Genomic DNA, 12,992 nt, shown 5'->3' on the forward strand with positions numbered 1-12,992 from the left:
TCCAAAAGTCCCATGGATACATTTACCTCGTGGTCTGTGGTTTGTCCAAGGTCACTGGCTCATTGCTTTACATCATGACTGACATCAACAAAATATTTTGTTATTAGTTTATTGTTATTATTAAATACAAAATAAAAACATATTTGTTTCATTCCAACCTCTGTTTAGTTGAATTTATCTGCTCCTCAGTTACACCATATAGTCAGCTCATACTTACCTAAAATGTACAGATACTGAAAGAAAAATAGGGCAAGCATGACAATGTCTGACCACACAGCAGCTTTACATGTGCAACAACACGACCCCTTGGGTTCACTATCACCGATCTTCCTCCATACACTCCTGACTTGCTCCCATCCGTATTTCCTCTCAATCCAAAACTTAAAGTGCCCTTCGAGGGAGTTTGATAGCGATCAAGCGGTGCAATGTAAGGTGATGTTGTCACACATTCTACCGTGACGATTTCACTAAACCGGTATCAAGTTGGGAGGAATATGACTATGTTGAGAATTAAGGATGTAGGCATAAATAATAATGATGCAGAATGTTAATAACTTTTCTTTTCTTTAAAAGATTTTAAGATTTTCACATAAATAATTCGGAGGCATTACTTTTCAGCGCGCCTTCTTACAAGGATTAGAACTTTCGCTTCCCATTCACAAATGCACTTTCATTGCTTCTCTCTCTGTCCCACGTCCAACAGACATTAGAAATATGAGTGTTATTTTATCCACACTAAATCTTGTTGACCCCGTGGCTGATATTCAATTAAGCATTGCTAATGGAGAACATACAGCTTTTACAAACGCTTAATTTTATTACCGTAACCGTTTGTGGCTGGCTAACCTTGTGTTACTACAGTATTACTTTCGTCAGCAGAGCGTCATCCGCTCCTGCACTGCCTAAGAATGTATGTTAAGCTACCGCTGCAGAAAACATATGTAGCCTTCTGAAAATCTGTACATCTCCCAGAGACCTCTCGTGACAATACAATAAAGCTCTTGTAAAGGTTTTTTTTGCTAGCTGCGTTCCCCGCCATTAGAGCAAATAAGAAATGTGTTTTAGATGAGTCATACCAAACTTGTTTTGCAATGTGAATTGAAAGGAATGGAGACCAGAGGAAAACGCCAGCGGAAAATATTGTACAGCAACTTTTCAGTTTCCATAAAACTAGATGTGTTTTCCGGTTTCATCCAATAACGTAGGAGAATTATGGATTAAACGGCACACAATAACGAAGAACACAGATAAATTTTTAGAGTATTTTTATTACTCGAGTCTCAGATCAGATTACAACTGCAGCACGACGTGTTCAGGCGTACTGGTTGACAAAGTCCAAGAAAGCGGATACCCTGGTGAAGACGGAAGGCGCTCCAGCAGAGCCGCAGGGCACGATGCCCCAGGACACGACTCCGATGAGGGCTCCGTCCTGGGCCAGCGGTCCGCCGGAGTCTCCCTGCAGAAAACCAAGCCACGTGGTCAGCACACCCACTCTCGTTCTACGACACACATTACGATCTACAATAACTGCTAACGTCTTTATATTTATTTGTTCCACATTTGTTGGCCTCCGAACACTCATATTTTGTGAAGGCGGTTTGTATGGCTCCTCTCAGACTGATAATTCGTTTCACCCAGAATTACCAGACCGTATACCACAAAGGTAGGAATAAATTGATAGGTTCAGAGCTTGTAGACAGTTTCAGAGAGGGCATTATGAGACGATTACCAAGAACAGAGAAAAGAAATACAATAGAAGAAATCTGTGTAGCTTTGATAAATGAAATAGTGAAGACAGCAGAGGATCAAGTACGTAAAAAGACGAAGGCTAGCAGAAATCCTTGGTTAACAGAAGAGATATAGAATTTAACTGATAAAATGAGAAAATATAAAAATGAAAAAACGAAGCAGGAGAAAAGAAATACAAATGTCCCAAAAATGAGATCGACAGGAAGTGCAAATTACCTATGCAGGGACGGCTGGAGGACAAACGTAAGGATGTAGAAGCATATATCACTAAGGGTAAGATAGATACAGCCTACAGGATAATTAAAGAGACCTGAGCTCAGATGGAAAACCAGTGCTAAGAAGGAAAAGCTGGAAGAGGGAAGGAGTATACAGAGAGTCTGTTCAAGGAAGGTCAACTAGAAGGTACAGTAATATAATAGAAAGGGAAGAGGATGGAGACGAAAATGAAATAGGAATTATGATACTGCCTGAAGAATTTGACGGAGCACTGAAAGACCTAAGACGAAATAACGTCTCGGGAGGAGACAACATTCCAGAGCTACTTATAGCGTTATGTGAGCCATCCATGACAAAATTCTTCCATCTGGTGAAGAAGATCTATGAGACAGGCGTAATAACCTCAAACTTCAAGAAGAATATTAATAATTCCTATCTCAAAGAAAGCAAGTGTTGACAGGTGCGAATAATCCCAAAATATGAGTTTAATAAGTTACAGTTGCAAAATAATAACACGAATTCTTTACTTCTGAATGGAAAAGTAAGTAGAAGCCCAACCCTGAGAAGAACAATTTGGATTCCGTTGAATTGTTGAATCACACGAAGCTGTAGTTGCCCTATGAAAGGAAAGGCAAAACTAAATTTCTAGCGCTTGTATACTTATAGAAAGCTTTTGACATTGTTGACTGGGATACTTTCTTTCAAATTCTAAAGGTGAAAGGGGTCAAATACTCGGAACGAAAAGCTATTTACAATTTGTACAGAAGCCAAATGGCAGTTATAAGAGTCGAGGGGCACAAGAGGAAAGCAGTAGTTGAGAAGGGAGTAAGACAGGCTTGTAGCCTATCCCCCATGTTATTCAGTCTGTATATTGAGCAAGCAGTAAAAGGAAAAAAAGGGATATTTGGACAAGGAATTGAAATCCGCCGAGAAAAAAATAAAAGCTTTGAGGTTTGCCAACGACATTGTAATTCTGTCAGAGACTGCAAAGTACCATGACAGCAGTTGAACGGAATGGACAATGGCTTGAAAGGGGGAGATAAGATTAACATCAACAAAAGCGAAACTAGGAGAATGGAATGAAGTCGAATTAAATCAGGTCGTGATGAGGGAATTTGATTAGGAAATGAGAAACGTAAAGTAATAGATGAGTTTTGCTATTTTGAAAGCAAAATAACTTATGATGGTCGAAGTAGAAAGGAATAAAATGTAGGCTGGCTATGTCAAGGAGAGCGTTTTTCACGAAGGGAGTATAGATTTAAGAGTCAGGAAGTCCTTTTTGAAAGTAATTGTATGGAGTGTAACGATGTATGGAGTGAACCATGGACGATAGTTTAGACAAGAAGAGAACGGAAACTTTCGAAACGTGGTGCTGCAGAAGAATGCTGAAGATTAGATGGGTAGACCACATAACTAGTGAAGAGATGTTGAATTCAATTTGGGAGAAGAGAAATTAGTAGCACAACTTGAAAGGAATCCGGTTGGTAGGACACGTTCTGAGGCATCAAAGGATCATCAATTTAATATTGGAGGGAAGCGTGGAGGGTAAAGAGTGTAGAGGTAGACCAAGGGATGAATACAGTAATCAGATTCAGAAGGATGTAGGTTGCAGTAGTTACTCGAAAATGAAGAAGCTTGCGCAGGATAGAGTAGCATGGAGAGCTGCATCAAACCAGTCTCTGAACTGAAGACCACAACAACAAGAGGCACAAAAGAAGTTCCTTGTTGAAATTCTGGTGTATGATGACGAAATAGTGAAGAAAATCCATGCCCTGATTATTTCATCCGCTACGGTACATCAGAGCTGTGCAATCATCAAGTGAATGAGAGGCAAATGTTAACTCTTTCACGGTTATGGGCATACATGTGCGCCTGGCAGGTAGAACGGCCAAATTCACTTACGCCCCGCAGGCAGGAACGCCTGACGAATGGGCGCAGGGGGAGGTAAACGTGCACAACAGAGTGGCGACTCCTGTTGACCGCATTCGAGCATTCATGCCGACGCCGTCCTTAACCGCTTTTCTCTGTTATGTCGGAAACAACTATAGCTTTCGCCTGCTCGTGGTTTCTTTCTGCATAAGACTCTATCTAAGACGTACGATTTGATTTCCTATCGTCCTCATAAGAAATTACACACACATATATCATTTGTAGAACGTGAATTATCCTAAAGGACTCACGTATCAGCTGTTGCGAAAGGCCAAGAGCCCACCAAAATACTTACACTCTCGCTCACTATCAACAGAAAACGGCACGCTCGCCAAGTAACTGTATTTGACTTGCTAATCTATAAAGCACGCATGATACAATAAATATGATGTGAAAGGGCATGAATTATCCTACACATCTCACGTATCAGATGTAGCAAGAGAAGAGAAGAGCCACAAAATACGTGCCGTTTCTCCGCAAAATTCGCCACCACGTAGAACAGAAGACGGTCAGTGTTTTGGGCAACTTCAGGAACTTTTCAGATTAAAACTTTATATCTTGAAACATATCACTACGATATTAACGATATTTTATTATATTACAGCCACGTATACTGCTAATGTAAACCTCCAGTTAAAAATATTTCCAACCACAAATATAAAACTTCCTATCACTTTTTTTGAGTCCGGGATGAACTCATAACAGAATATCTGCATTAGATATGAGGAGCGCCGGAACAAAAACCGATAAATCCGCATTTGCTTTTAATACAGAGAGTAACAAATAATGATCTCTAAATGGATCCACAAGATATAAAAAGAAGTAACACGCCATAAAACACTTTATGACTAGTTGTGCTGATAAATATTTTGTGGTAACATGTATTACTACTGCCGTATCTGCCCCCAACAGCTCAAACATGCGAATACGGCAACAGTGGATATATCGGGTTTTGTTCCGGCACGCCTCATATGATATTCTGTTTTGTGGTTACCAAACATTGGAACCACTGTGACTACCATGTGATATTTATTTTATGGTTCTAGAGCGCTGAAACATGTGGTTAGCCTCCAGTGGATACACCTTGCAGCGGTCTGGCAGTATCTTGGACCCTCCGTCCGGTCGCGCAGGCTGGACTGCCCTAGCAGCCGCGAAAGGGTGAACACCCTTAGCTCACGACCGTTCATGTGACTTGCAGTGGTCTGCTACGTACCGAGCAGGCGGAGATGCCGTCGTTGACGGGGCCGGTGCAGATGTTCTCATCGTTGAGCGGGCTGTTACCCAGCAGCAGCGCGCACTCGCTGTTGCTGATGATGCTGACGTCGACCCACTGCAGGATGTCGGGGTAGTTGGGTATGATACCCGTGCTGACGCTGCCCCAGCCGGACAGAGTCGCCGTCGAACCAGCTGTAAAAAAGCAACATCAACCGTAAACCTTCCTGTAATGCGCTACGTGATCGCATGACGGGTTTCCGTTTAGTTTAATCAGCTTTAGCAGGACAAAAAATTCTGATTCCTGTTGATGGTTAGAAATTCACCAGAAGAAGTAACTAGAAAACGAGTAAAATAATCGAGAATTTCCAGAGTCCACTCATTTTCTTTATAAATAGCATCATGCCGGAAGAGATGTTTGACTTACCACTGGGGACGGATCCAGCGGTGGGCAGCGAGATGGCCTGTACGTTGCCGCTCAGAGAAAAGCTGGACTGCAGCAGGAAGACGGCGATGTCGTTGATGGCAACATTACTGTAGAACAAACGACAATTTAAATTAAACATCCATGGTCAGTTGAAAAACCATTATTGCACACATGAGTACATATATCATATTGGTACGTAACTAATGGTCATACAGTGTACCAGAAGCAGAGTCTTGTAACCTAAAAGATAGAGCGATTATCTCCACATTCATTATTAACGATTGTTATAAATTGAAATGACAGGGAAACATTCCGTTGGTGCTGGAGAGTAAAAACTCCACGGCAGAATGAAAACCGTTTTCACATGCCACACGACGGTACTTCTGAGTAGTCAGAACCAACTCATCATTATAGCAGTTAGTCATATTCTTAATGAAAGTCCCGCCAAGAATAACAGGCTATAACGTATTAATCCTAGACAGGTTTAGACCACACTTAATATAGAAGTTGTCTGCGACACTTACTCAACTTCCGCGTAGTCTGGGTGCACTACCTGCTGGGATACTTGCACCCTCTGACCGTTGGAGTTCAGGGAGTTGATACCAGCGACGGCCTGAAACACACGTAGTCAGAGACAGCTATTTCTGTTTCTTAGAACAGTGTTAGCTTTTATACTAGAAAACTAGAGTTATGTTATACTTTCTAATACATATCTTCCCTTTCAGGAACTATACGCAATTGTTCGACGTAACAATTAGACAGATGACTTCACCGCACTGCCAGTGCTCTCACTCATATGAACTATGAATCACACACACAATTCAAAAGATAATGTGGATATTCTGTGTTGCTTAATATGGGGCCGTAAAATTTGTTCTGAAACCAAAGACCCCAAAGTCAGGTTCTCTATTCCCAATAGGCAATACAAAAATGATTCCAACAGTTGTCAGTGGAGGGTGAAGCAGTCTGAGATGACAGAAGTCATCGGATACCGGTATGCAGACATGTAGACGGAGGTTCTACGCTAACACAATCTGATTTGTACTCATGTAATCCATGTGAAAAGGTTTCCGACGTGATTATGGCCGCACGACGGGAATTAAAAGGTAGTTGGAGTTAGACACGTTCCACTTGGGAAATCATTGGGAAATTCAATATTCCGAGATATACATGGTCAAGAGTGTGCCCAGGTTACCAAATTTCTAACTTTACCTCTCACCAGGGACTACGCAGCGGCCAACGACCTTCATTAACGACCGATAACAGCGGAGAGTTGTAGTGCTAGCAGACAAGCAGCACGGCATTAAATAACCGCAGAAATAAATGTGAGACGCCCGACGAACGTATCCTTTAGTTCAGAGAGGCGAAATTTGGCATTAACATTCTATGAAAGATACGCCTCAACGAGGTGCCTTTACTAACAAGACATCGCTCACAGCGACTCTCCTGGCCAGATTGACCCTAGAAGACAAAGCCAGGGCAGATGAGTTCAGATTTCTGTTGGTAAGTGGTGATGGTAGGTTTCGAGTGTGGTACAGAACCACCGAGCCACGAACCCAAGTTAACAAGCACTGGATAAACTATTAGTGGCTCCATAATGGTGTTGTCGGTGTTTACGTGGAATTGACTGGGTTCTCTAGTCCAACTAAGCCGATCATTGGCGGGAAGTGATTATGCTCGGTTACTTGGAGATCACGTGCAGCAATTCATGGATTTCAACTTCCCAAACAAAGATACGCCGTGTCACTCGGCCATAGATGTTCTTTGAAGAACACTTTGGATAACTGGAGCGAATGTTTCAGGGACCCACATTGCCTGATGAATCCGAATATTTATGGGTCATAATCGAGAGGTCAGCTGGTGCACAAAATCCTGGATCGGCAACACTTTCGCCATGATGGACTGCTAAACATGCAGCATGGGCCTGTGTTTCTGTAGGGATTTCCAACGACTTGTTGAGCCCAAGACACTTGCAGTTGCGGCACTACACCTGGCAAAAGGAGGCCCGATACATTAGCAGGAGTTATCCCATGACCTTTGTCACCTCAGAGTATGTACTAAAATCCTTCATCGTGGCAGTACAATATATTGAGATTGGCTGCAGTTACTTAACTACATTAATGATAACCGTTAGGCAGCCTCGTACTCACCTCGTAGTGTCCGATGAAGGCGGGGTCGGCGCAGTGGCCTGCGGTGACGACGGCGCTGGCGCTCACGATGGATCCGCCACACGTGTGGGACGCCAGCCCCAGCTGCACCCACTGCAGGGACACCTGGTACGGAAACTGGCCTGCACACACAGAACGCCGGCTCAGCGCGTCTACCAGTACCAGGGAGCAATGTCAACAATACCACCAATAAAAGAGTAGGTCCCATCACCAGCATACAGGCCGAATGCTTGTGATTCTGTTCTTCTCTACGACGTCGTTTCTCTCCATCTCTGACAGAATGACCGTGTCATAGCGAAACCTCAAACTTTTTATTTCTTCTTCCTGAACTTTAATTCCTCCTAGAAATTAACCTTATTATGAATATCAAAGTGATCAGTACTTCGTTAGCAAAGACTGAAGTATATACTAAAAGGCTGACGCGGAAAAGGAAGTCCCAAGGAAGCAGATCACACGTCTCATAAGACAAAAAAAGAAACGCATATTAAGACTGTCTGTCCCATGGCAGAACTATATAACATGTGTTGGAGTTGATGGCTGATGACTTAGTACATAAGAAGACACACAGGAAAAAAGATTGGAGTTTAAGGTCTCATCCACATTAAGATCATTGGAGACGGAGCACAGGTTCGGAATTTATCAAGGATGGGGTAATAATGGTATCTTTTTTTTTTTAAGAAGCGTTTCCAGAAGGGAATTAGAGAAATCACGGAAAGCCTAAATCTGGATAAGTGGAGGTAGAGCTGAGACCAGTGTGCCACCAAATGCTCCACATCGCTCGCTGGTACTTATGGAGTAGGCATCACGACATGAAGGAGCGACTTACCTAGGGAGGCATCTGAGCCTCCGGTGATGCGACCGTGCTTCAGCCCAAACTTCCTGTGGGGTCCGCTGTGTGGAATACGGCGGACTGGCAACTCAGCAGCTGAAACAGAATTAAATCCCCTCTCAGTGACCTGTGGGCATCACCCATCTCTCATGCATAAACACAAATAAGTATAAACGCTCTTCAAGTTGGAAATGTGCGTTACAACTAATTCTACGACTTCAACAATGAACAAGCCTTATCGTAAATCGATAATTGTGCGTTATTTCCCTACCGTGTTCGTGCGTAGCCATAGATAAATAAATAATAGGATGTTGCCTTCGTCGTCCATTACATGCTTCTTCTCGATTTAATATTTCATAGTTCGTACAACAAATATAAATCTTTTAAGACATATTATAAACACGCTCATCTAGAAACATGACATCAAACTCTCGTGTCATGTTTTTCCCCAATTTCTCCCTTTCTGTTCTCGAATTAATGTAACTTCAATCAAATAAATATTCTCATTATTTAAAATCTTACTTGTTGTAACGAAAGGAATGTCAAGAAAACAATTTGCGAAAACTTTAGTTTCCTTGATTGACATCAATACAGTCGGCGACACATTCGCTCCGAATGAAAGATTACAAATTCGAGCCAAAGTAATCCGTTGCTACTTATTATCCATAGTATGACCGAAATACCAAAATTCTCTGGATAACAGTAATGGACCGTCGAAAGAGATCGGATTTCCTCAACGTCATCAAATCAGCGTTTCACCTACTTCTCACACTTTGCGACACTATGGAAGCTGTATGGCTGAAATGAACACGCTAAGTGTCCCATACATCACTGCTGTAAGGCCACTGGTGTTATACCGCTTGATAAATTTCAAATCACTCCACAAAGAAACCAAGTCTTCATTCGCTGGCCAGTCATCAGTTTTCCCGGGCGAGAATACCGTCTTACTGTTCATATCAACATTTCTTGGCCAAAGCTGTAAAAAAATATCCATGACTGACTCTAGCTAATGCACTGCCCGAATAAATTTTTCTTTGAGCGGTAACTCACGACACTGAAAGTGTCGTATAAATACGTACTAGGTTGGTGTTGAGACTAAGACGCAGGTGGACGATCACTGCCGCAGGGATCTTCTGCCTCAGCAGTTATTAGCTTTAATGGAAGTTTCTTCTTTTGGCACAACTAAGACCACTCGTCATTGGGACACCGTCCCAATGAACTCATCTCCTGATAAAAGCTAGAATTGGTGCTCGCCGACACTGGTGTTATGCTTGTGAGGTAAGCAGTAATGAGTGCGTAATAATTTTTCGATTAGTTAATTATTATCAGAATGTGAACCATTTCGAGGTAGAATAAAATTTCCGCAATGAGATTACATTCTCAAAGAATCAAATAAATGAGGTATGTAACTCTTTGGAGACGATCGTTAACGTCCACTAAGCGAAAGACTTTATATTCCATACGCTGTTTACATATGTACGGAACAGTTGTTGCTTCATGACATTAAATTCTCCTCTGCAGTGAACTAAAAAAGAAATTTCTAGTTTTTATATGTCTAAGTACATAGATTATTCGCTTAAAACCAGAATGAAGAAAAGGAGAACAATTGAAAAATACAAGCTGTGAAAGTATAAGAAAACTTAGTTTCTATACTGCGGAAACACTGCTTCGGTTAGAGGATGAGATTTTCACTCTGCAGCGGAGTGTGCGCTGATATGAAACTTCCTGGGAGATTAAAACTGTGTGCCGGACCGAGACTCGAACTCGGTAGAAGGTAGGAGACGAGGTACTGGCAGAAGTAAAGCTGTGACGACGGAGCGTGAGTAGTGCTTGGGTAGCTCATTTGGTAGAGCACTTGCCCGCGAAAGGAAAAGGTCCCGAGTCCTAGTCTTTGCCCTGCACACAGTTTTAATCTGCTAGGAAGTTTCACTGCTTCGATTATTTCATCAGTTCGCTAAGTTAGCTCGGGACATAGACAGAGCAGCAGAAGCTGTAGGAATGGCTGCGTGCTCTTACATCGTAAAACAGAGATAAAAATATGTCCTGCAGCGACGCCACTCACCCAACACGCAGGCAGCGAGCGCCAGCACCAGAACGGCCTGTCTCATCATGTTCGACTGTTGGTGTCTGGAGAGGAGATGCCCCGTATAGCGACCACACTGCCTAATATACCGGTCCGCTAAGTGCCAGGGGCTGAGTTATGCACTTTTGACCCAGGGATGGCGAAATTCAGGAACTCGAAATGCTTGATAGCGTGACGCAGGACTTAGATTACAGGTGGCAACTTCAGCGACCTCGAAAACCCAGTTTTTGCCGATAAGTATCGCAACACACATTCATATCAGTATCGGCGCCCCTGAACTGATCATGAGATTTCTACTCCCGATATAATAAATTATATAAAGGTACACATATATTAAACCAGCAAATTAAAAGGAACGAAGTTTTGGAACCGGGCAGAGGCGTGAACTGTGTAACAGTAAACAAAAAAATTCGTAGAATTATCTACAATTAGTGTCAAGAGTGTGTGTGTGCCTCGAAATGTTACAGACAAGTATGGTAAAGAAAACCGTGCTAAACAAGCAGGGAATTAGTATAGCTACGGATTAAAATTTAGATAGAATGTTTACACTAATTAAAGCGAATAATGAAAAACGGCTAGATCAGAGAGCTACATCGATCAATATCATAGATAACAAAAAGGGAACAAATTTATTTATACCATATTGCAGTACCTGTGTTATTTTGAATTACGATGCAAAATTCCTTTGGGCATGCCCTATGCTCGAAGGAACAGGCACTGCAGCGACTACATCCGTTATGAAATACATTAAATGCATTCGCAATTGAGAATATGGACCAGTATCAGTTGTAAAATGGAATGACAACAATGAAAATTTGTGGCGGATCGGGACACGAATCCGGATTTCACACTCAACGCCAGCGGTCACTTTCCTATTATGCTTGTACATAAATATACGTAGTGGTTGTACGTGTGTTGTTTGTAGACGCCTGGTTGACGACATACGGAAGCCAAATGATAGTTCCGCTCCGAGCGCCGGTAGGGAAGGTTCTTGTTAATTTCACATCTTGTTAATTTCACTTGCTGCAGCGTCGCTTGTGTGGAGTGTTCCACGTTAATGTTGTTCTGTCTGCCTAGTGAGTCGTAGCGCCTCCGCTCCGCCTTTACTCTCTGTGTTCGTCTACTTGCAAGCGGCGTTGGCCGCTCCGCTATGACTGCCATAGTTTCCATGTGTATTCCACGGAAAGTTACTGTGAGCTTTACTTTCGATAAAGGAACGCGACACTTGTAGCCCGGGTCTCTAGAAATCCACAATTGGCTTTTCGATACAATTAATGTGAACCCTGATCAGGCCCACACCGCGTATTTTGATGCAGACGAGTACGTGTTTTAAGTGAAGTTTATGGATCCCTTTCACGTTGAAAGATTACTCTCGCGACATGGTTCTCAAGTCCCGTTCAAGCACCGTGATATTTCCGTTAGTATGGTTTCATTCGTAGATGCTGATATCAAATATACCAATGTTCGAGTGTTTAACCTCCCGCCGGAAATAAAGGACGTATTGACTAATTATGGTAACGTTAAAAATGTCCGTCGTGAACTCTGGTCTACTCAATACAGATTACAGTGTTATAGTGGAATTCGTTCTGCGGAAATGCATCATCATCATCATTTAAGACTGATTATGTCTCTCAGCGTTCAGTCTGGAGCATAGTCCCCCTTATAAAATTCCTCCATGATCCCCTATTCAGTGCTAACATTGGTGCCTCTTCTGATGTTAAGCCTATTACTTCAAAATGATTCTTAACCGAATCCAGGTACCTTCTCCTTGGTCTTCTCCTTGGTCTACGAACTCTTCAATCCAATCACACAATTGGTCTGATAGTCCATATGCTCTTACTTTGTTCGTTAAACGACTGTAGGGAACCGTATCGAACGCCTTGCGGAAGTCAAGAAACACGGCATCTACCTGTGAACCCGTGTCTATGGCCCTCTGAGTCTCGTGGACGAAGAGCGCTAGCTAGGTTTCACACGACCGTCTTTTTCGAAACCCATGCTGATTCCTAAAGAGTAGATGACCTGTGCACTTTTCCACCTGCTGTATTGGTAGTTCCACAGAATGCTTCCGTCTTAGTGACTGGAATTGCATTACATGACCCTAGTTCTGGGGAAGGGGGGGGGGGGAGAAAGCTGTGCCTATGACCCCTCCCACGCCTCCGTCTGCAGAGGCCGCCATCCGACGTAGCCGACAGTAATAGCGTAAGAAACCCAAGAAAAAAGGTTGCAATGACGGGGATTCTGGTCCCCCGATGTCTGATTCCTCTGTAAATTCCTCAATGGACCTTGACTCTCAGCTGTCTACCTAATTCTGCTCGAAAGTTCCGTACATCCCTGTCCAGCTGTGATCAACGACCCAAACCTACACGTTGCTTTCCTTAA

The 12,992-nt window shown here is 42.7% G+C and overlaps 1 protein-coding gene across 1 annotated transcript; it reads right to left on the bottom strand.

The window, feature by feature from the left end:
- Positions 1–1,248: 1,248 nt before the first annotated feature.
- Positions 1,249–10,680, bottom strand: LOC126336510 (trypsin alpha-like). The gene is made up of 7 exons (XM_050000291.1): positions 10,593–10,680; positions 8,528–8,626; positions 7,684–7,823; positions 6,058–6,146; positions 5,534–5,640; positions 5,108–5,301; positions 1,249–1,456 (listed from the first exon to the last, which is right to left on the bottom strand). The coding sequence occupies exons 1-7, from the start codon at positions 10,639–10,641 to the stop codon at positions 1,313–1,315; spliced, it is 822 nt and encodes a 273-aa protein (XP_049856248.1). The 5' UTR covers positions 10,642–10,680; the 3' UTR covers positions 1,249–1,312.
- Positions 10,681–12,992: the final 2,312 nt, after the last annotated feature.

This window comes from Schistocerca gregaria, chromosome 1 (assembly GCF_023897955.1).
Source record: "Schistocerca gregaria isolate iqSchGreg1 chromosome 1, iqSchGreg1.2, whole genome shotgun sequence".
NCBI lineage: Eukaryota > Metazoa > Arthropoda > Insecta > Orthoptera > Acrididae > Schistocerca > Schistocerca gregaria.